Raw genomic sequence first — 24,357 nt, forward strand, 5'->3', positions numbered from 1 at the left:
TTCACTCGAGAGCAGGGTCCCCCTGTGCCGGGCGCTTGCAGTTGAGAAGGTTTCAAGGACTCGTCCTGGCGCCAGACCCAATCGAGGGGTGCCCAGCCCGGGACAGCCCTTGGGGAGCCCCTGCAGCCTCCTCTCCCCGAGCTGCACAAAGGCAGCCCTTCCTCTCCACGAGGCATCAGCATAATAAAATCCTGATGTTATTAAAATACTAAAAAATAATATCATGAGAGATTTTTTCCCCCTATTATGCCCTAGTCCTGAACAAAACAGAATGATTTTTTACAGATGGTTTCATTATATTGGGTTTTATTTTAAAGCCATGCAAATAAAAAAAAAGAAAGACATCCTTTTAAATGGTGACATTTCGCAGGCACTCTTCCCCAGGGAGAGCTGCTGCCATTTGCTAATTACACGTTAACAGGAGAAGAAAATTATTAATTTGTTTTTTTAAATGGCTGAGTTATTTGATTCTGAAAAGTAGCCACTGTGCAGAGATTATTATTTTTTTTTTTTCCCCTATCTGAAACTCAGCGGCAAATGTCCACCGTGCAGGCGATGCGCCTGCTGTGGTCCAGACACTGCCGGGACGGCTCTGGCAGGGCTGCGGGCACTGTTGCCGTCGGGGTGCTACCCAGGTGGGACCCGGGGCATCCTGTCCCCCTCCATGGTCTCCACTCGCCTGGGACCACCAGCCACCGCTGGACCACCAGAACCGCTGCCCCCCTGGGACCCAGGGCCCCCCCCCAGCTCACTTACTTGTTGGCCGAACATAAACCTTCAGCTTCAGGCAGGGTCTGTCCACCATGTTCGGGGGGGACGCGGCTGCAGAGAAGCAAAGGGGAGAGAAGGGGGTGGGTTAGGGGGGGCAGCGGCTCGGCCCCCACCATGGGGACGGAGCAGAGCCCAGCTCGGGGCAGGGACGCGTCTCAGGGACCCCCCGAGGGTCCGCGCACGTCGTGCCCCCCCCGAGCTCACTGGGGAGATGGGCGGCCGCATCCAGCCCCGCTGCACAGGGCCGGGGATGGGGGGGTCGGAGTCAGGAGCGGTACAGCCCCCCCATGGGGTTTTCCAGCTCACGGTGTCACCGAACCTTAAAAGCCACCACGGGGGCTGCCCTGCCCCAGCACAGCTCCAGCGGCAAACCCTGCCTGCCGAGCCCGGTGCCAGTGCTGTTACGGCGCGGGGGGGGGGGAACAACCTGCGGGGACGAGCCGGCTCTGCGTCCCCTCCCAGGGTCACCTCGCATAAATGCTGAAGCAGCTTGAAATGCGGATCATAAGGCTGCTCTGCTGCGGAGGCTCCCCGGGGCATCACCTTGGGCAGAGGGAAAAGGGGGGGTCCCAGAACCCGCTCGCTGCAGGGAGAACCCCCCCCTCCCCGCTCCCTCCCTAGTGCCAGGGGGGCCACATCCTGCGGGGAGCCCGGAGGAGGGGAGCAGAGCTGCCCCAACAGCATCCCTGGCACAGAAGAGCCCTCACCCCCCCCAGCCCCCACAGGAGGGAGGGAGGGCTGGGGCTGCCCCCACCCCATCCCAGGTGAGCCCAGTAAAGCGTCCCTGATGGTCCCAGCATAGCTGGAGCGACGACGGCTGGTGTGGCTTTTGTCCCACCGCCTGCGTCGCAGAGGGCTGCGAGAGCACAGGCAGGGCTGCACGGCTCTCCCTGAACAGGCAAAATGAGGATAAAGGCACAGAATAAAAATAATACTCATTGGGAGAGAGAAAGGGAGTAATTGCAATAATTATCTTGGTGAAAGTCCCCTCTCAATATGAGAAAATGTGATTTTTATATATATGTTTTTAAAGGAATTTAATTTTCTTTTCTCTTTTTTTTGAATTAAAGGAGAGAGCATTATTCGCAATAAAGTTTAATTTCAGCTGGAAGAAGGGGGAATTGGGATGCTGCTCGCAGGAGAGGCGGCAGCAAGGGGCCAGCCCTGCCTGGGCACACGCAGTCCCCTCCGGCAGCACCAGGCCACCGCCGGCCCTCCCCTCCGGCGCTTAGGGGGGGACACGGCGGGGTCCCCGGTACAGATGGTGACACAGGGGCCACCCCCCCGCTGCTCCACAGGACCCGTTTGATTTATTTTTACCAAATAAAACCACGGGGCAGCTGCGGAGGGGCCACCGGCTCGGTTGGGTCCCTGGCCCTCCCACTCCCCCAATCTCCTCTTGACCCCTCTCTGCACCCCGGAGCTGTGCACCCACCTCATGCAGCCCAGCACCCCCCCGTGAAGGGGGCCATGTACCCCCGGACCCCTCAACAGTCGCATCCAGCCCCCGCACCGGGGTCAGCATCTCGCCCGTGCTCCCACGGGAACGGGCTCAGCCCCGGCACCCCTGGGCACAGCCATTTTGGGGAGATGCTGGGGATGCTGCAAAGCCTCCATGGTTGGTTTTTTTTTTTACCCTTCCCTTTTCTTTTCCTCCCTGGCGCTACACCCCACGCGGGGAAGGAGAAGGTCACGCGAGATGCTCCTGGCGCCTGCCGTGCCGTGCCGTGCTGAGCCGAGCCGAGCCGAGCCGCGGGCATCCCGCAGCAGCTCTGTCCACCGGCTCCATCCCCAGGGCCAGCCCATGCCCTTGACCCGGCACCGGGAGCACGAGCGCGTCCCCGTGCCTGCGAGGTTAATGGCATTCCAATTTGCGAGCTCGAGGAGGAGGTAATTTCTTTTCTTTCATGTCTGCTAAATACGGTTCCTCAAAGAGGCATAATTTCTAATGTTCCGCATGACATGAATTCTAACCGGTTTAGCAATGATCAGCTTCACCATTTACTTCTGTGTAATCTCTCCCTAACGACATTAAAAATAAAAAAAAAATAAAATAAAACGGGGGGGGGAGGAAGAGAGAGTTGTAGATGCAGTTATTTCGCAAGTGACATTTTACAGGGGGAGAGGGAGAGGGGGGAAAAAATGGTAATTTAATATAGATAAAAGGAACAAATTAAGTGGGCTGAAAACAGATGCTTTAGGAAAAAGGGGGAGAAATAATAAGGGAGATAAGCATGCCGGCTGGGTCCTGTGCGAGAAGAGAGGCGTCCCTGTCTCCCTGTGACACCGTCGAGTGCTTGGGGGTCATGGTTTCTCATTTATTTTATTTTTTTTTCCCTCTTTATTGATTGCCAGACTCCCAGTGCCTGATCTGAGCCCCATTAGCTTATTTTTCCATGGCTCCAGCAGCCTCCTGAGGAAGCCAGTCCGGCTCCTCTCCCCCTCCTCTGCTGCCCTGGCCCCTGCGTCTGGCCGCTCCGGAGGCAGAAATTCAACGAGGGGCCTCATCCACCCCATCCCGGGGACCCTGATCCTGCCACTGGTGCCTGGGGACCTACAAAAAAGTTTCCCCCAGAGCAGGTTGGCCAGCTTCGGCTTCATCTGTTGGGCGAGAAAGGGGAGCGCAGCCCCGGGAGAGCGCGGGAACACAGGGGAGCGTGCGGCAGAGTGCGGGAGCGCGCGGGGCCGCTGCCTGGGGCTGGCAGGGCTGTGCCACCGCACCGGTGCAGCACCTTTACCGGTGCCCGGTGGTGGTCCCACAGGGATGAGATCAGTGTCCCCATCATCCCGCAGTCCCTGGAAAGTCCCAGTCACTCTCGTGGCCAGCCCATGCCCGTGGCTGTGACTCAGCCCCGGCGAAGGCTTTGGGCACCAAATGTGTGCCAGCTGGGATCTCCACCTTGAGCCGGACGGGCATGGCTGGGTTTGGGGGCTTTGCAGCGTTTTGGGTGGCCAACGCAAACCGAGCTGTGGCTCAGCATCTGGGTCCGGTCCGCACCGCGGGGCGATGCCGAGGACGTCCCCAGGATGTGCTCGCCGGACCCCCACGTACCCCCTCCCCGCTGGCCCCTACTCACAGATATAGTAGTACTCGTGGCCGGGTCTGAACTCGAAGCCCAGCGAGAAGGGGGTGAAGAGCTGGAACTTCTCTGAAAACTTGAGGGGCCCGTTGGGGGAGTCGGGCCGGTTGCACTCCCAGCGCTTGAAGCCCCTTTGCCGGTGGTCGCAGGACGCGTGCCCCTCGTAGTTGACCATGTAGAGGATGTAGCGCTCCATCCGCTCGGGCAGCGGCTCCTCGTAGTGCGGGCAGTAGATGTCCAGGTAGTCGTTGATGCTCACCTCCACCGTGTAATCCCCGCGGTGAAACCTGCGGGAGAAGCCGGCGTCAGTGGGACCATGTTTCACCGCATCCCACCGTGGGGATGCCGGTGGCCCCGGGGCATGCTGAAACCTTGGTTTGACCGTGACCCCGGGCCGGATCCAGCCCAGCCCAGCCCTGCACCGCTCTCCTCTCCCCATCACCCCCTCCCAGGCACCCCAGCCCCCCGCCCACCCCAACACCCCCATTAACCTACAAGATTAACCCAGAGCCTCTTTGTTTTACGCCCGATAAACCGGCACCACTTGGTAGTAAGTCACAAAAAAATCATTATTCACGGCGATACCGTCGAAGCGTTGGCATCGCTGCAGCTGTGCGCTGCAATCCCAGTGTAATTTGCGTTTCTGGCACTGATTATCTGAGAGATTAAGGGATTAGCGGCGCTGGAGAACTCCGTGGCACATGCTGGCAGCTCCCGCCTGGCAGCCGCCCCCCCCGGCTCCTCGGGGCGACCCCTGCAACCCCCCATCCCTAAACTGCACCCCGGGGGGGGACGTTGCAGACCCCCAGCACTACTGGCACGGCAGCCGATGAAGCTCGCCGGCCAAACTCACCGGCTCCCGCAGGAGCCAACCTGGCAGCTTGGCTTTTTTTCCCCCCCATGTCGAGCACGTTTTCTTTGCTAATTAATTTGAGGCTCCTGCGGCACGGCCCTCCTGCCAGCAGAAAGCCCCCTGCCTTGGCATGACCAGGGATGGGGGACGCCCCACGGCTCCAGGGCCAGCGCTCCCGGACCCCGAGCGCCCCACAGCTCGGCCCCGGGGTGGTCAGTGGCTGGAGGGGTCAGCGCAGGCCTGGGTGGGATGGGGATGGTGGCCACGGCCCCCCCGGCCACCCCAAAGCAGCATCTTCGGGCTCCCCAACATCCCTGCACCCGCCTGAGTCTCCAGCGGCCGTGAGCAGGGCTGAGATTGGCTCCAACTCATCACACGGGGCACCCCAAGCTTCCATCCCTGCATCCCCGGGGCAGCCGAGCGCTGACAGGGCAGGTGGGGATGGCAGCGAAGTGCTGGCGGTGGGAGAGGGTGACCCTAAAGGCACCCAGCACCCCAAAAAGGGAAGGGGGGACCGAAGACAGGAGGCAGGGAGGAGGGGGGCTGGTCTTCCAGCCTCGCCAGAGCCACCGAGCAGCGGCGTCCAGCCCCCATCCAGCTCATTACCTGCTTCATAAGCACTCTGATCACACAGGGAAATACGCTAATTAAGGAGAAGGGTTTTTCTCTCTCCTTCTCTCTCCTTTCCCGAGTCAGTTGTGCCAACCCTGCCCCTGGCAAGGTAACATTTTAAAATGTAAAATTAATACAAAGGGCCGGGATTTACTGGGAAACAATTTTCAAATGCATACAAAACAATAAAAAAAAAAAAAGAAAAAAACCCCCTCTTCTCTCTGCCTTTTATTTAAAAAAATTATTTATTTTAGTGATCATTATTAAAGCCCAAGCAAAGGCGACTGTAACGGGAGGGCCCATGCTTATCAGGTGTATAATAATAATAATTATATTTTGGGAAAAAAAAAAAATCAACTAACTGCAAGGGCCTTCACCAGAATGACAAATTGCTGAATTAAAGCTGATTAGCTCTGATAAATGGCACAGATGGACACAGGGGCTGGCGGGGGCTGCACGGAGGGGTCACCCTCTGCTGGGGCGGGGGGAGACGGTGGGTGCTGGGGAGCCATGGGGACCCTCAGCATGGCGCACCCCAGCCTGTGGTGGGTCCTGGGCTCCCCCCGGCCCCACTGAGCACAGGAGAGACCCCCGTGCCCACCCGGCACCCCTGCCTGCTGCCCCTCGGTGTCCCTGTCCCCATCCCTGTCCCCATCCCCGCAGTCCCCTCACCGCGGCCGGGAGCGGCGGATGGTGCCCAGGTGGCTCCGAATTGAGGACCTGGGGCCGGGGCCGGCACGAGGCGATGGTTGGTCCCGGGGGATGCTGCGCCGCAGTCCAGGACAGGGCTGGACCGGGCGTCCCTGCCATCGCACCGCGGCCGCAGCCCCCCGCGGCACAGACCGACCCCAGTGGGACAGGGACAGGACGGGCAGGGGACGTCCCCGTCTGCCATCGCGAGACACCCACGGGCTGCCCGAACCCTCCCGCGTCCCCTCAAGTGCCAGGGGGGCACCGGGGCTGTCTGGACCCTGCGTTTGGCGAGCAGGAGGGGGCCGGGGCGCTGCCACCCCTGGGACCGCGCGTCCTCAGGCACCGGGTGACTTTGTCTCGGCTCCGTCCTGGCTTTTCCTTGCTGGAAAATCTTTATTTATGTCTCCATTTCCCCCTGCTGATTCACCCCCTCCTATAAATATTACATCTCTGCCTGATCAAATATTCCCTCCCAGCAGCTCTGCCGAATGCTGCGACACGCGCGACCTGGGGTCCCAAAGTGGCCGCTCGGTGGGAGCGTGACCGTGCCGTGGCACCGGGCACCGCTGCCCCGGCACACCGGGCAAAGCCCAGCACAGGCGGCTCAGGGAGGAGGCAGCTGGCACGGGGTAGGGGCTTTTCGGAGGTGCCCCAGCGATGCCTTCAGGAGGGGGATGTGGGGATGGGGTGATGTGGGAATGGGGGGTCTGTGCCGCTGTGCCGGGCACGGGGCACCCCAGGGCTGGGCAGAGCACCCGGTGCGGGGACAGCGGCTCACGGAGCTGCTTTATCCTTGTTCCATCCCATCCCGAGCACCAGCCCTTCGGAGCCACTACCGACCTCTGCTCGGCGCAGGACCGGAGCTGCCACCACCTCGTCCTGGCTGGCTTCGGCTTTATGTCCCTCTGGCACCATCAGGCCAATAACCGTACCAACAGCCCGGATCTGGGGGTTACCGGGACGTGCCCGCATAACTGGGTGCTCCAGCGCTCACACCGAGCGCCGGCTCCGGCAGAGCAGCCGGCCCTGCGGTGCCGCCGGGACCCCAACGCCGGAGCAGCAGGGAGGGAGGACGGATCCAACACACAGCACCCCGAAAGCCACCCCCCGAGCAGCGGCACCCGTGCAGAGACCCGAGCACCCACCGTAGGCACCGGGCCGGCATCGGCGCGGAGCAACCGAGCGCGCGGGGAGAGGCGCCGGCACTCAGACACGCTCAGATAACCGAATTTGCTCACAGAGGCGCGTGGCGGAGGCTCACGCCGAGCCAGCCCCGTGCGCACGCACGGAGCCGTCTGTTAATTTGTTATCGTTTAAGTCATTCAGTTCGCAAAATGTCAACAGCATTTTAAAAACCCGCCACCTGGAAAGCGCGCTGTCGCCCCGTGTAATACCCGCAGCAGGGCTGCCAGGCCGCGCTAATTAAAATGAGTGGGATTTGAACTGTCTAAACGAGGCACATCGCTAATTCGTCTGCTTCAAAATAGAAAAAATAAAATACGCCTTTCAGCAGGGCAGGGAAGGGCGAGCGGCTGGGGCCGAGACGGATGCCAGCAGCCCCTCTCCTGCTCCCCGCGTTCGGCACGCTCCACGTCAGCGGGAGCTGCAGCGTTGCAAACCGCAGCCGGGGCCCCTCCGGGAGCTGCGGCGGGCGCCCGGGCAGAGCCCTGTGCCTGGCACAGCCCGCTGCGGTCTGGCACACGCTGCAGTCCCGGCATCCGCGTCTCGGACGCGCGCTGCGGTTTCTGGGTGCCAGCCTGGGGCGAGCGGGGCACGGAACCCTGTCCCCACCTCCGCCGAGCCCTCGAGTCCCCGAGACACAGGGACGCTGGCTCAGGGCAAATCCACGGATCTTTGGTCCACTGGGAATTGCAGTAAGCGAGAGGAGAGACGCCCCCCCCCAGCTTTGGCACACCGACAAACACCAATTCATGACGTTTTCAAGCCAAAGGAAAAACTCAGCTTTGAGCAAATCCAGGTTTCGGTTACTCCGCCTGGAAAAGCGCAGCCCCGGCCCCTCTTGGCAGCAGGGACCCCACGTCCCCCGGCCACGGAACCGGGGCAGGTCCCCTCGCCACGGTCCCAGGGCTGCGGGAGGCAGCCGGGTTATTCTCCATCCAGCAGCTACGAGGTAATTACCGTCTCCTCAGCAGCTCGTGCTTAACCACTCGGGAAAATAGAAACCATGGGCGTGCTCCGGAGGACGTGCCGGCGGCAGGGCTGCACCGCGGTGCTCATCGCAGCCGCTCAGGGGCCGACCGCGGCGCCCACCACGCTGCGCCTCTGCAAGCTGCACGTGTCTGGCATGGAGCGGCCCCTCGCCACGGGACGGCTTTGCCAGGAGAGGTTTGGGGGGTCCCCCTGCTCCCCGGCCAGCCCTTGCCCAATGCTGGAGAGTTCAGCAGGGCCGGGGGTGGTTTTGCCCGCGGTGGTGGGAACCACACAGGGGGCTGGCAGCAGCTTTGGCGGCCTTGTCTTCACGCCCTGCGATGCACAGAAAAATATAAGGAGGGTGTCGGGTGCACGGGGCTGGTGGGGTGCCTGGGGGGGTCACACCAGCACCGGGCACGGGCCAGCCCCCATGGATAGATACCGGGTCGATGCCATAGCCAGGGTGGTGCACACCATGGGATGGGGCTGGTGCCATGGGATGGGGCTGATGCCATCACCGGTGATGACACCATGGGATGGGGCTGACGCCAACACCGGGGCCGATGCCATTGCTGGGGCCGATGCCACGGTCCACCATGGCCACCGGAGCCCCGTCAATGGGCACGGAGCTCGCCCACCGCCAAAGGGGTTAACGCCGGAGCTTTGTTTTTCCCTGACAGAGACGGATGGAGCAGCCTCCCCGCCTCACCCCGGCGGGATGTTACACTTGACAATTGACTACTCGCAGCTTTCAGCTCTGTCAGCTACCATTAAGGCTGGGATCCTGGCTAATTGGGTGTTTCATTAGGGGCATTCGTTACTGTTAGTGCTGCCTGACAGCCAGACCTGCTCTGCCGGCAGGGCAGGGGACAGGCAGGCTGCTCGATGGGCTCACGGCCCCTCCGCTGTCCCCCACGTGCGGGGGCTCTGCCGGCGGCACGGTGGAAACCCCCCAGGGACGATCCATGGCCTCGCCAGCACACCATCCTTGGGATGGCCACGGCTCCCGCCGGACGGCAGCACCGCAGAGCCGGGGGCGGCTGTGCCGCGGTCCCACCCTCTGGCACCCCGGGGGTGCCGGTGCCAGGACCCGCCACCCGCCGAGCCCGATGCTCCATCTTGGTTTGTGTTTAATTGATAACTTTCCCGGTGCTGTCACGTGCCTGCCCCTTTGCATGACAAGAGCGGGAATCCATTGGAGTGAAATTGCCTGGAATAAACTATTGGAGCTGGTGAAGCGGCTCCGCCGCCCTCCCCTCCTCCGGTGCTGCGGCGGCACCCAAGCCCGGCCCGTGCCCCTGTGCCACGCTGGGCAGGGTGGCATCTCCATGCCGGGAGCCCACTGGCTCCCAAAGTTTTCACCTCTCGGATATTCGCCACGGAGGGGATAAACCCTTCCGAGAGCCCGTCCTGCAAACCCACGCGCCGGAGGCATCCTCAGCCCAAGACCCCTGGCCCCTGCAGGGCAGAACCAACCGGGAGAGCAAACCCTGCCTGCGCCCAAACCCCCATGGCTCTCCCAGCCCCGGGTCTGGGTGTCGTGAGACCCCTGACCCTGGTCCTGGTCCCCCCTACCGCAGCCAGTGCCTCAGTTTCCCCTCTGGGTAGCAGCAGCATCCGCCCAAAACTCCCAAACAAGGGCAGCAACCCAGTGCGGGAACAAAGCATATTTGTCTCTTGGTCTCGCTACACCCTGCAAGAGCAGCCAGTGTCCCAAGGGTTAAATAATTCAGATTTTTCTTTCCTGAACAGCTTGAAAAGAGATATGATTGCGCTTGCTGAAATACGTGTGGGGGGGAGATATTATGGATGGAAAGGAGCTATTTAAGCTGAAGAACAGTGTTGGCACATAAACAAATGGGTATAAACTGGCCATGAATAAATTGAGGCTGGAAATTAGGAGGTTTGTAACCATCGGAGGAACGAGGGGCTGGAAGGGGCTCGTGGCGGCGGGGGCAGCGAGGCGAGGAGGGGGTTTGGGGCAGAGTGCTGCCGGCGCCGGGGTGCCGGGCGCTGGGGTCCCCCAGCTCCAAGGGCACCCGTCCTTGCGGGGCCAGGCGCTGAGATACTTAAAATCTCCCTTACGCTTTCATCTCCTGAAATCTCCTTCATTCAAATAGTCACAGCGTGATCAGCAGTAATAAGCCTATTACAGAGCAAAATAAAACACAGCAGCCCCCCCACCCCTGAAACCAGCCCCCAACCTCGCCCGCCGCCCTCTCGCTGTCTTTTAAACGCAACCTGATGAAAAATCAGCTGCGGAGCAGCCAACGCCAGCCCCCCGCCAGCCTCCGTCGTGGTGTCCCCCCCCCGGGAAATAAGCACAAAGCGGCTCCTTGGTGCTGGGGGGGCGGCGGGGAATGGCCCCTGCGGGAGGAGGCGCCCGCCCGACTCCTTTCAGCAGCGTTACGGCTCTTTTCTCCATTAATCCTGTTGCTCGGCTGGTTCCTGGCATGTCCGTAGCCGGCAATGGACTTCACGCCGGGAACGTTTAAGCTGGTTTTCCCATCTGTTTCTCCTTCTCCTTGGACAGCCGGCACCGCCGCGCCACCGCAGAGCCGAGCGCCGTCCCGCGGGATGCTGAAGGCAGGGCCGGGCACGAGCGGCGGGAGCCGGACGGGGCCGTCGTCGGATTTTGGCCACGTGTTGGTCCCAGTGTCCTGGAGGCAGATCTGTTCTCCCTGCTCAAGAGCGGTCACGGTGCTCAGGGTGAAAGAGGCAAAAGTCACTTGCGGGGTCCGGGAGGGGATGGCACCGGAGCCGGATGCGCCCGTGACACCTGGGTCCACCCGGCGTCGGTCCAGGGGGTCAGGCGTCCCCCCCACCCCGTCCCACCACCCCACCGATGCCAAGGTTTACTTTAACCATGTTGATAAAATGTTTTGCAAGGCCAGAGAGTGAGCGTGGCCACCCCGGCAGTGGCACCAGCACCCGCCACCACCCAGACCTCCGCCGGGCTGTGCCGGAGGATCTCAGCATCCCAACCTGGCCAAGCCCCGGTGCTTGCAGGAATGAGACGATGCTCGGGGTTACGGCAGGAGCTGGCCCATCCTCGGTCTCATCTCTCCCAGCCCCACAGAACGGAGGCGGTGATGAGCCCCAGTCCCGGCGGGGCCGTGCAGCGCCGTGCGCGCTCCGGCAGCATCCCCAGTGCCACGGCGGCGGGGCAGAGCAGGGATGCGCGTCTCGGGCTGCAGCTCACGGTACGCCTGTAATGTGGTCCTGAGGGACCCACCGTACACACACCACCTAAATTATTTAATTTCTCCAAACTGCTGCACCTTTATAAATCATTAAAAGCTCCTTTTGATCTGTGTTAATGAGGTTTCCTGAGTGCGGTGGTTGGAAACACACTTTGGTGCCAGATAGCGAATCAGCTAATTAAAAAAATAAAGAAGGAGCGAGCGGGAGCACGACAGGGCAGGAGGAGGGACGGGCACCGGCGTGGGGTGGCGGGCGCAGGGTGATGGGCACGAGGGCTCCCCATGACCTGCCCGGGAGGTGGTGGGGCAGAGGGTGGTTTAGGGATGCTCATTATGTTTTTCCTCTTTTTCTTTTTTTTTCTTTTCCCCAGGGATGGGAGAGTTCTCACCGCCCGTCCCCACCTCGCCGCACGTCCTGACAGGTGAGCAGCCAGCCTGGCAGAGCAGGAAAAGCAGCGTCAAGTGAAATCCATCAGGAAAAAAGCCGAAAGGCAGGGACAGCAGCAGCAGAATTATATTTACTTTTGAATTTCCCAATTGTTTGAGCCCCGTGCGCACCGGCTGCTGCTTTGCTAGGCCAGCTGGGCTGCAGGGGCCACCCTGTGGGCTGCAGCACCCATTGCCCCCTGCCCCCCCACCTAGGGACCCTTTTTTTCCCTAAGCAACAAACCACGAGCTCCCCAGGAGGTTTCCAGCCCAGCTGGTCCCGGCTGCAACCGCATCACCTGGAAATGCCCGTGCTGGCCAAAACACGGGCAGGGTGGGGGTTGTGGGTCCTGATCGCCACCGCGGGGTGTGCCGGAGCTTCCCAAACCCGCAGGGTCGGGGCAGGTGTGGCGAGAGGGACGTGGGGACCGTTTCGGTTGGGGACTGTGGGTGCCATCCCGGAGGCTGAAAGCCCGGGGTTGTCCTTTTGCTTCGCCCACCGGCGGTGAGCCACCAACCCGGCCGGTGCTTCGGGAAACATTCCCTTCTCTTTGGGGAGCAGCGGGACAAGGTGAGACCCCCGGGCCGGCCGGTGGGAGCCAGCGCCACACAGGGCTGTGGCCGGTGGGAGCTGACGGGTCAGGCGGTGAGATACCGGCGGAGCGGGTGTCAGTGTCACTTCGCCAGCCCTGACAGCTTTAATATCAATATTTATCTCAACTACAAAACTCCGAGCCCAGCTACATATTCAGCAGCTCGATTACAGTTATCTGGAATGATGGTGACGGCTCCCACGGACGAGAGGTTAGTTTGGGCTTAATGCCGTTTGACAGCCCCGGCGCAGCCGTGGCCGGCAGCTGCGCGACGGGGATGGGGACAGGGACAAGCAGCACCGCCTGCCCCCATCGCCCAAACCGGAGAGACCAAACCGTGCCGAGAGCTGCCGGGCCGGCGGTGGGACATGTGACCCCAAGCGCCCCCCAGCAGACCTTCGAGCCTCCTTGGCACCCCTTCTCCCCGGCAGCAGCTGGCACAGGGCAGCGTGCACGGGCTGCCCGACCCTGCCTGCTCCGACATGCCCCTGCGAGCCTCTCCCGACGCACGCTCGCCTCGTTAGTCACCGGGGCTGGCCCGGCACACCCCGGCTTGGCTTCGGCATCAGCCTCCCCGAGTCACCCCCAGCCGCATCCCGTGCAGCCCGCCGGGACAGTGTGCTTTGGCATCGGTAAATCATTAATGGATTCATCATTAATGTGTTTTTCCACCCAGCAACTGAAGGATGCACGCGCTGGTGGGGAAGGACCCTGACAACCAGGTCTCTGTTATTTTTTCATCCTTAAAAACCCGGCAACTATGGGCTGTGAGCCTCTGCACCGGGTGCTGGTTTGCAGCGCTGAGCAGCGGTTTCACCGAGCGGCAGTTTCATGGCACAGGCAGCTCCCCGGCAGGTACCGTGCCCACGGCGCAGGGCCAGCTCTGCTGCGAACCCCAAACTTGCTCCTTCTAAAAAAGTGCTTTTTTCCAACTTTCTGGGGGTGCCGCAGAGGCCACTGGCTTGCCCGCACCGGCACCACGCGGTTATGGCGAGCCGGCGCACGCGGCAGGAGAACAAGCCGGCACACGCAGCCTCCCAGGCAGACTGGGGAGGGCAGGGCATTGTGGGTAATGTATGCAAATTCCCATGCAGAACCGCCACTCGCCAGCCGGTGAGTGCTTCCCCCAGCCCCGGCACCCCTTAAGCCGGCACAGGCTGGCACCGGGGATGCTGCTGGTCAAGGACTGGTGCTGGCCCAGACCGGGACCAGGGAGCAGCAGCCCCCCAGGCTGGTTCAGCCTGGCCCTCCTGAGGCTCACTCCTTCATTTATGGATGATTCCCTTTCCCTCCTTTTAATGTAAATGACAGAAAATCCCATGGTGGCAATCAGACGCAGGAGAGCGGAGGTAACCTCGTCCCGGCTCGGCCGTGCTCCCAGAGGAGACAACAGCTCCTGTTACCTGGGGCAACGGCAGGGAAATTATGGCTGGCATCTAAATTGCCATCATTATGCTCCAGAGCCAACACTCTCCATTTACACTTTATTGTCATCTTTTGCTTTAGGGAGATGCTGAGATATTACAGGACTGGGTGACAGAGTGGGATGAGATGGGATGCACGACGAGATAGACACAGAGATAAATGGGTACACCCGGAGCTATTATTTCAGCCTGTTTGCAGATCTAGAAAAAGAGCAGCAATCCCCACTCCCCCAGGCTAAGGGTAGGCTTTATAACAGAGAAGAAAACAAAATTTGTTTAAATGCAAGCGCCAGCCTGCCGAACCAGCGGCACTTGGCGGCAAAGTGCCGGTGCCACGTCCCACAGCCGCTCCCTGGACACATGGCACGGCAGAGAGGTTTCTCACCAAACTGGTGCCAAAAACGCAGCTGGAGCAGCCCCAGTGTCCCTCCCGCTGCGGCGAGCAGTCCTACAGCAGAGCCTACCCGGTGCCAGGCGCGTCCCATCACCGTTCGGCGAGGAAGCACTCAGCCAGTCTCCCCTCTCAAATATTCTCCAGGCGACACACTTATCTTACAAGATGTGCCCTCAACCACACAGATTAATTTGGAGGCAGAATCACGCCAGCCGGCTCTGGGTGTACCAGGCAAGTGATAAAGTGACTTGGATGGAATAACTCTTCTCATGGGCTTTCGTGTACAAATCGATCCTCGCCGGCGCTCACAGGCAGCCAGTACGGGGCTGGGGCTGGTACCCCACTGCAGGGCCAGTACCCCATTGTGGGGCTGGTATCCCACCTGCAGAGCCACCCCCAGGGGTACTCATAGGCACCCCAAAGCAAAACTGCTCTTGATACTTGAAAGACCAAGTTTATTCTCCCCACACAGACACTTTTTGCAAAGCTGCACAAAGAAAATGTGCAAAGAAACCCCAAATTCGGGCATCATTCCTCCCCCTGCATTGCACAGGGATGATGGTGTAACAGGGCTGGGGGGGTAAAGTAAGGGAGAGCTGCTAGAAAAAGTGGAGGTGGAAGAAACTTGGTCTTTCAAGTGTTCAAGGGGAAAAAAAAAAAGCAAAAAGCAAAGGAGTTAAAAAAAATGAGAAGTTTTGCAGGAAAGAGGCTGTGTTTTGCCATGCACAGGATTGGGAACCTGCCACGGATTTTGCCTTCTGCCTTCTCCCTCCCCACCCGAACGCCTCGTTACGAGGGAAGCCAGAGCTTGTAGCACCACACGCGTTAGGGACCAAATCTGATCAGACAAGGCAGAGCTTTTAACACAAGTGCTGATTAGATGGGAGCTGGCTGCTCTGTGGTGACCATGTACAGCACAAATGAGCTGGGTGGGTGGATCCTGCACCCTGCTCCCATGATGCTGGCGCAGAGCATACAGAGTTTGTTCCTTGGGCTCACGAGATTACTCACTTGTCCGGAAAAAGCCACAGGTGTCGATCGGAAACATGTATTTTTGCCACACCAATACTCCCTTTCCCCTGTGCCAGAGCCTATCCTGGGGGAACGAACCCGTTCCCTGGCCAGGCAAAGCCGGTCCTTGCAGTGGCAGCCCCTTTTTGGGGTGCTCTATCCTTGCCCCGCAACCAAAGCTCCCTGGAACCGCAGCAGCTGCTGCAGTTCACACCACTCACCCCTCATTAACATGGATGCTCGTTAGCCCAGCACTGAGACTAATCAATACTGCCATTAACGGACTATCCTGAATTAATGCATTTTAACCTAGCAGGCCTTAGGATATTGGTCATTTTTTCACTTAACCTAGCAGGAGGAGTTTTTCTCTTTGCCAGTGCCCGGTGAGCATGGCAGCAGCTCGGAGAGGGATGGGGCAACAGTTTATCCCAACCAGACCCATCCCCCCGAGATGCTGCCGAAGGGGAGCAGGACCCCTGCCCATGAACCCCGGAGGGGATGGAGGCAACCGCCCTGGGAGCCCTCCTCCCCTGGGGCTGCTGCTGAAGGCAGCGTGTCGCTGCCAGCTTTTGGCTTCGCCACCAGTTTTGGGTCAGCCCGTGGTCGCCAGATGCTCCTGAACCTTAGGGAGCACCGTCAACGCAAGGGAAGGGCAGCCTCTGCCCCACGGCCGTGGGGCTGGGGACCCCTGAGAGGGCTCTGTGGCCTCTGCCCCAGCACGGGGACCCCCAGGTCCTTGACCCTCCGGTGCTGCCGCGTCCCGCCTGAGCTGATCCATCACCGCTGCCACAGGTGATGGACCTCAGGTCCTTGGACCCCAGACCCCACCAGCCGGGCCCCTGTGCCCTCCCCAGACCCCAGGCAGCAGCAGCCGAGCTGTTTTCCCCCAGGCACCCCAGAGCCACCCTCCCCTGCTGCTCCCCGCCTGCCTCGCAGTGCCTCTGGCTAAACAGAGATCAGAAATGTTAGATCTTTCTTAACATCTCCTGCCAGCACTGTCAGTGGCCCTCTCCAGAGTACCAGGGCCCTCTGTTATGTAAACACAGCACATTCTCTGTCAAAGATTAAAAAAAAAAAAGGCTCATTTGCACATAAAAGCAGCCTCTGCACTAGTTACGGGCACTGTGGCATGTAAGAAGACTGTAGGTTAAATTCAATAATAAAGCGAGGCGGTGCAGAGGTCCCCGCTCCGGCTCCCCCTCCTGCAGCCCAGCCCCGTCTGCTCCCAGCCGGACTCTGCGGCCATCGAGCGGTGCTGGCCACGAGCCCGTGGGCCAGGGACCAGCAAGGTGCAGAGATCCTGAGGGGCAAGACGTGGCTAAATGGCCCCGATGCCCCTCGCTGCACCATGCTGGGCCACCCTGGGACCCCCACCTGCCCTAACGCTCCTCAGTGCCCCCCTCATGCCAGCCGCTTGCCTGCGGCACCCCCAGACCCCAGCAGATCCGCAGCCCAGCACCGTCCCCAATCTTCTCCGCTCGGCATCCCGGCCAGACCGGGGCACGTTGCCCGGCATCCCTTCCCACGTGTTTTTGGGACCACCACGCGTGCCTGCAGGGCTGCGGCTGTGAGCAAGGCTGACCGCTGCCCTTGCGTCCTGGCAAGGCTCGACCGGCGGCACCACCGGGCATCACCACAGGAGCAACCCCCGGCTAATGAGGCGCAAGGAGCCGCTCGCCTCTAGAATCATGAATGCAACGACGTCTCTTGCTGCCAGCCCTTGGCGCAGAGGTGAAGCGGTGCCCGCTCCGCTCCTCTCCGGCGGGACGGCCCTGGCGGGAGGGGGGGTCTCTCTGTCCGCGGCTGCCCCTCGCCCTCCCCGGGGAGCGCCCACGCCCGCCTGGCTCCATGGATGGCGGCAGACAGCGATACGTGCAGCCAGGGTCCGTGCAAATTTAATCAGATCAGAAATTCATTGTCGGAGAGACGACGGCTGGAAAGTGTAATGGTAATTGTGTTAGTGCCGGCAGTCCCGCGGCCTCGCCTCGCCACGCTGTTCCTGGAGAGCCGCGGGGGCACGACGGCATGGGCACGGCAACGCCGGGGGCCCAAAGCCCCCCCGGTCCCAGCGGGGAGCGGGTAGAGAGGACCGAGGGTCCGGGAGGGAGAGAGGGAGCAGGGAGAGGGCCAGGGGAGGGCAAAGCGGGGCTCTGCAAAAGCAGGCGGCCAGATGGCTCAGGAGAGGGCAGAGCCGCGGCGGCAGAAGGTGTTTACGGCGGCGGCTGACAGCAAAGGTGAGAGGGGCACCGGGCTCCGGCGAGGGGAGGGGAGGCCGCCCGCGCTCTCCAGATCGCAGCTCGCCACGGTCTGGCACGCGCGCACCCATCCATACCAGCCCACCATGGGCGCACCCACGCGCACACCCGCGCGCGCCCAGCCTCGTGCACGCCCTGCCCCGTGCACGCCCGTGCCTACGCCGTGCTCGCGTCGCCGGAGCCGTGCGGGAGCTCCTGCAGCCGTCAGGTCCCGCACGTCGCTCCCAGCCGGACGCCGGACATGTGCCAGCCCGCGCACGAGGCCACGCGTGCTCATACGTGCTCCGGCTGCTCACGCTGAGCGCCCTAATTAACACGTCTGGCGAAGCGGGCGGGCGCTGATAACGGGCACGGGACGGGAGCCGCTGGGGGTTATCTGCCGGCGGCAGCCGGGCCCCCCACCGCCCACGCCGGCTCTGCGCCGCAGCCCGCTGGGACAGCCAGATCAAGGCGCCCATTCGGGCGTCTCCCGCAGGGGGACGGGGTAAACAACCCCTGGGGCTGACCTCGTTAGCGTTGCCAAGCCCCGACACTCGTTAAGGCTGGCCCTGGCCCGCTGCAGAGTCCCCAGCACCGCGGCCGTCGGCGCTCGGCCCCACGGCACGGGCGGCGGCACCGCGCCAGCCTCTCGTCCCATCTGCCGTCACCTCCCTGCCATCCCGCAGCACCACCACAGGGGTGAGGGACAAGCCTTTCCTTGGGACACCCACCCTGCCAGTCCCACCGCCACCGGGCTGGGGGGAGATGCTCCGAGCGGCCCGTCGGGTGACAGCCACCATCTCGCCTTTCCCTAACGGCCACCACCGCCCTGATCCGCAAACCCCTTTAAGCTGGTATTCGGCGTGCAGAGCACACCCCAGCCCGGCTGCGGTGTTGGCACTGATGCCGAGTGGCTCACGGACCGGCGGCCGGGGTGCAGCGAGGGCTGGACGCGGGGACGGGTGGCGGCAGCACCCCGAGTCGGCTGGCTGCAAAGGGCACCGGGGGGATCGGCGTCACCCTTGGGTCTCTGAGCCGAACCAGCCACTGCCCTGGTGCTCCCTGGAGCCGTCTGCAGCCACGGGAGCTGCCGTTGGTCTCACCCCAGAACCACGGCCAAGACTTGGCACAGACCTGCCGCGACGCCGGTGCAGCAGCCGCTGCCTCCATGCCTCAGTTTCCCTGTCCCAGGGCTGGACCATCCTGCACGGCGTGGGTCCGGCAGCACAAGCAACAAACAAGGAGAGCCTTCCCCACCCCACTTTAAGACACGCAAATTAATACAGATAAACACGTAGTGCTGCATTATTTCAGTCGTCGGCCACTTTGTTTTCTGCCGGCGTCTCGGTCCCAGGCGGTCGCGGGGGCCGGGGGGGCAGCGGGGTGCACCGGTGACTCTTTAACCTTGCAACACTTTAATTTGCAAGAAATTTCACGCGAGCGGTGGGAGCGATTTCTGAGCGCGTTTGCCGGCGAGCGCGGCTGCGGTAATTTGATCGGCGGGAGCTGGGGAGAGCGCCGGCCCCGCAATCACTGCAAAAACGCCGACGAGGTGGAAATCGGCCGCCCGACGCGCTGCCGGCAGCCCAGCGGGATGCCATGGCGGGGCCAGGCGGGTGCTCGGAGGTGGACAGAGGGACGCGGCTCAGAAGGACGGACGCAGCGGGCACAGCCGTGGCACGGGGCAGGGACCTGTCTGTTCGCCCCCCCAGCCCCTTTCCCGGCCCCTCTGCCCCAGCCCCGTGGCCCCTGCCTGCCCCATGCCACCCCAGCATCCCCGGGGGGACGCCAGGCGGGATCCAGACCCGCGGTGACCCCCAATCAAAAGGACAACGCGGGACTTTTCCTCCCAGCCCTGATGGTGACGGGCTGCAGAGCCAGCGGAGCCGTAATTTATCACGCCAGCCCCTGACAGCTCCCTTTGACGGGGTCCCCGGGGGGCCGAGCGATGCCTTTTGTCTGCCCAACAATTAATTATTTCCTGGCTAATGATGAACTCCGACTCGCAAAGCAGGTAGCGGCTGTGTGCAGGAATGAGAGCGGTTCCCTTCGCTCCCCTCCCTCACCCCGCCGTGCCCCCTCCCCACCACGGGACCCCCATGGCGGGGGGGGGGCAGGGGGACACTGGGGTACCTGGGGCTAAGGCTGGGCTTTGGAACCCCCCTGCATCCCACCGTCCTTCCCACGGGCACGCTGTCCCCCAAAAAGGGCAACCCGAGACCAGGTGGCACCATAAGCAAGAAGGAAGGTGCCAGTTCAAAGGCGCACACGCAGCGTGCCGGGGAGAGGGAGCCGGCAGAGCCGGGACGGCAGGACGGAGCCCGCTTTGGCGGTGCCGGCGGGTGGGTGCTGCGCTGCGGCAGCAGATGTCGGCCGCGCCGGCGGAGAGCACTTTAAGTGCCAGCCGCTGCGACCGCAGCCCCAGAGCGCTCTGCGCCGAGGAGCTGATAACTGGATGATGGGTCTGTGTTAATGGAGAAAATCCATTTAGGTTCACTCGATACTCTCCCACAGGCTTTCATTACACCTCAGGGGTCCGCGGTGCACGGGGCCCTGATACGGCCAAGCTGCAAAGCCCAGATCACATCTCCGCCGTTTATCTGCCTCTGGGCAGAGGCTCCGGCGGGATGCAGGGAGGGATGCGCGCGCAGGGAGGGATGCGCGCGCCAGGGCTTCGGCCCCGAGCTCGAGGCCGCGGGCGGCGAGAGCGACGTCGGCATCCCGCCGCCCGCAGCCCTGCCAGGGACAGGCGGCAGCGGGCAGGGGCAAACTCCGGGGGTGCAACGGGGGGGACCCTGCCCCGGAGCAGCTCCCCTGGAGCCCGGCCAGGCTCGGCGCCGCGGCACGGGCAGGGCAGCAGGCGCGGGCAGGCGTAGGGACCCCCGGGGCTGCCGGCGGCGGGGAGGGATGCTCGGGCCGGCCCCCCGCAACGGAAAAAGCGACAGAGCCGTGAAAAGAAGTAAAATAATTATCGGGAGCTCCCAGCTCGGCCTCCCCGCCTGGTGCTTTCTGTTTAAGGCTAGTTAATAGCTAGTGTTCTCTGGTTAGGCCTGAATGACATTTCCAGAGTTATAATAACTGAGCTATTACTTGCCGTATTGATGCATTCCCCCTGCCGGCAGCCTGCTCATCCCGCGCCGCGCCGCCCGGCCGCCGAAAGCTCCTTTAGTCAATAGCACTTCTATTTTTCATTACTCCCTGGAAATGTGGCTCTTGGAAGCTCATCCGTCATTCAATTACGCCCTGGTTCAGTCCTATCATACACGTGTCATAAAGTTCCTCAGATCTGAACTGCTGTTAATTTTCTGCGCCATCCCAAGGGGATGCCCGGGACGTGCCTGGAAAGCAACCAGGCAGCCGAGGGCATGCCGGGTACGGGCGCACCGGGGAGCGGGGGCTGCGGCAGTGCCGCCGGGTGCCCGGGCGCGGGGGGCTCTTTGCCGGCCGGCTCGCCGAGGAGCTCGGATGCTGCCCCCTCCCCGTGCGGCAGCAGCAGGACCGGCAGTGCTCGACCTTGGCAGCGCAGGCAATTTATTCCTCCGGCTGGTTTATTCTTTTATCAGGTGTTGGTTTAACAGGGCGAGCTCCCCCCCTTCCCCTTTAATCCTATCGGCATCTGTGTTCGGCACGTCTGTACACAGAATAATCACCTGCCTGGCAGATTTGTCACTTCACCAGATGTAATCGGGGAACTTTTTTCCGTGGTTGGTTTTTTTGGGGGGTTTTTTTTTTTTTTGAAACCCTCCTTATTTTCTGTTTCTTAGAAGCTGCAGCTCCCAGGCAGAGGAGGCTGTCGCAGGCGGTACCTGCTCCAGGTCATTCCTCCCCTAACCCAAGGGTTTGCTTTTTGTTCAGCTTCGCCCTCCAGCTGCGTTTTGGCCAAAGGAAGCGGGGAGGATGGCGGGGCAGCAGCACGAAGGGTGGATGTCAAACGCCGTGCCACGCTGCTCCCTCCATCCTCTGCTGCCCGCGAGCGCTCCTGGCTGGGCACAAACCTGCAAGCTGCGGTGGGGAGAAATGGGCACAGGATGGGGCACGGCTGGGGGATGCTGCGTCAGGGGGGATGCCGGGGGCAGAGGGGCTCGGTCCAGACAACCCCCAGGTCCCCTCCGGTCCCCAGGGCTGCTGCTTGGCGAGCTGCCGGAGAAGGGACGGCACTGTGCTGTGCCAGCGCTGCCCTCGGGGGACCGGCTGCCAGGCATCCCACGGGCACCGGGATGAGACAGCTCAGGGCGGCGGGCGGCACCCACGCCGATGCGGGGGCACGCGCCGGCTCCAGGGGGTTTGCAGGGGTCGCTCAAACACGGAGGAACCGCAGGCAGCCCTGCCCGACGTGTCCCCGCACAGATGACGAGGACCTGCGGGTCCCTTCACAGGCTGAAAAAATTCAAGCCCTGAGAGGTGACGTTCGTCCCGCTCCCCACCACAAACCCCCCCGAGCATCGCTCCTCCTGCTCCCCCACGCTCCCGCACCCTGGGGTGCCCGCGGCCGTCTCCCGCGGCCGTCTCCCGGGGGGGCCGAGGTGGGGGTCCCATCCGGCCCCTGCATCGCCGCCTGGGTGGCCTCGGCCACGCCGCTCCGCCTCGCGTGCCTCCCAGCAGAAGGACAATGACTTCGCCAACGTCCTGCTCCTCGGCACGCTGCCGGTCCCCGCGGGGCCTCCCACGGGCTGTTTTCCCTAAGCCGGGATGGACGCACGCCCGGACGTTTGCGAACGCCGCGCGTCACTTGTCAGCTCCTGGGACGGCCGTGTGGTGCCTCCGGCCACGCTCCTCCCCGGCCCCTTCCCGCTCCTCGGGACAGCTCCGGCCACGCCAACGGGTCCCAAAGCGCTTTCTAAATGAACGTTCCCTGCCAGGAGGATGCCGCTGCCGTGCAGCCAGGGCCAACCCCGGCCACGGGGCTCTCGCAGCCCCCCGGGACCATCGCCACCCCCTCGGTCCCACTGGAAAGGGCCTCTAAGCCGGCTGCTGATCTGGGAAACTGAGGCACTGAGGGCGCTGCGCGTGCTCGGGGTAAGGTTCGCCTTCTTGGCAGCTCCCAAAGCCGGCAAGCCCCTGGGATGTCCCCGCTCCTGCAGGAAGGCGGTGACCCCGGGAACCCTCCCCGGCAGCTCCAGCCCTGCTCCGCACCTCATGGCAGTGGCGGCGCTGGATGGGCACCTTCTCCCCTCCCAGCCCGGCGTTTCCCCCGTTCCCCTTCCAGCTCACCACCCAGACTCATGCTTCGCTTTGGGCCATGGCTAATGACTGGCCTAATTGATCCCTGACGAGGCTCTGCTCCTCGCCAGGAGATCAATGCTGGAACCCGCTCAAGGCTCTGCGAAAAGCCATTTCTCCCTGCCTGCCTGCCCAGCCAGGCAGCACCGCCCCTCGCCCGCAGGGAAGCGCCCATCGATCCGGGCAAGGATCGATCCGATGGAGAAGAGGACGGAGGGGAGGGTGGCCATCCCCGCGGAGGGGTCTGGGGGGAGCAGACCCCCAGAGAGCCTTTGCTCCCACTGAAGTCTAACCCCGAGGCACCGCAGGTGAAGTCAGCGACCGTGCCTGGGACTGGGGTGACCCTCCCGGCCATGCCGACGGCATATCCCGTCTTCCCAAGCCTCCTCCCAGCAGCAGGCAGCTGCCAGGCTCCTCCTGCACAAGGACGCGCTTGTGCCACGGCTGATGGCAACTGGCACAGCCAGCGCCGGCTGCGCGAGCCCGCAGCACGCACACGGTAACAGCCGCAACCGCCCGTCCTGCGACACACTGCGCTTTGCTGGGTTTGCCCATCGTGGCTCTGTTGCAACTCCCCCCCCAAAAAAAATCCCAGGTGCGACCCCTGTGCATTGCTGGAGCAAAACCATGTTCGCATCACAACCTACCTGGAGGTGCCGCTGGCACAGGCTGCGGAGGAGGCACGGGGTGCCAAATCCCGACCCGGCACACACCGAGAGCTGGATGGATGGGGGGGCAGAGCCCGGTCCGGCACAGCTCTGCCCACGCCGGCAGCCGTGCCTCGCTGCAGCCTGGCACCTCCACCCCGCGGGGCTCGACTCGTGCCTCCGGCTCCTCTCCGGCACAGCTTGGCTCTGCCGGCGAGCGCCGCGGGCCGTGCCTGGGCAGTGCGGCTCCCCAGGGAGCCCAAGCGATCGATACGCGGTGACTGGAGATACGGCAGGTTTTACCAACTCACCGGCACGGCGGTGCCTGAGCCACACTCGCCGGGCAAGGGGCTGCCGCCGGCACCCCGGCACCAGGAGCTCCCCCTGCGCCCGGCTCGGCGGCACCCCGGCGGGTCCTGGCTGGGGGGCACGGGGAAGCCCCTCGTCCCCATTGAAGGAGCCGGGTGACCGGGGGTCGCAGGCAGCAGCGAGGGGGTCTCCTCCCCGGCACCTCTGCCACCGTACGAGGCTGGAGGGGAGCAGGGGAGGGGGCAAGCACCTGTGGCGGGGGGGGGCAGCGGTCACCTTCATGAGCCATGGGGAGGTCACAGGGCCAAGAGAACTTATTTCTTCGCCTGGCTCTTCCCCGCCTTATTCCTTCCCCTCGTATTCCCCCAGCCAAATTTGACCTAATTTGGCGAGATCGGCCGGGGTCTCTACTTCTCAGGGCGCAACGGCCCCCCCGCCCCTCCCCGCTCCTTTCACTGGGGTTTAAGCCTTTTCACTTTGTCCATTCACTCCAAGACTAATCAGATTAAAGCCTTGCCCAGGGTGCTCCCCACCTCCCTCCATCGCCCAGCTTCACCCGCTTATCCTCTGGCGGGTTTTGGCAGCCGACTTCGAGGTCTGGGCACCACCATGCTGGGGTCTGGCGGTGGCACCGGGCCGCCGAGGTGCCCCCCGAAAAGCCCACAGGGTGGGGGGGCTGCGGGGGGCAGCAGGATGGGGATGAAGGCAGCGGGGCAGCGGCAGCTCTCCCCCCTCA

The 24,357-nt window shown here is 62.7% G+C and overlaps 1 protein-coding gene across 1 annotated transcript in view; it reads right to left on the reverse strand.

The window, feature by feature from the left end:
• The window catches only part of EFNA2 (ephrin A2), a 49,962-nt gene that overhangs the window by 3,377 nt on the left and 22,228 nt on the right, over positions 1–24,357 (reverse strand). The window contains exons 2-3 of the mRNA XM_069790591.1: positions 3,849–4,138; positions 757–822 (exon numbers count right to left, since the gene is read on the reverse strand). Of these exons, the coding sequence (XP_069646692.1) occupies positions 757–822; positions 3,849–4,138 (356 nt within the window). The remainder of the gene's footprint in view (positions 1–756; positions 823–3,848; positions 4,139–24,357) is intronic.

This window comes from Haliaeetus albicilla, chromosome 8, assembly GCF_947461875.1.
Source record: "Haliaeetus albicilla chromosome 8, bHalAlb1.1, whole genome shotgun sequence".
Lineage (NCBI taxonomy): Eukaryota > Metazoa > Chordata > Aves > Accipitriformes > Accipitridae > Haliaeetus > Haliaeetus albicilla.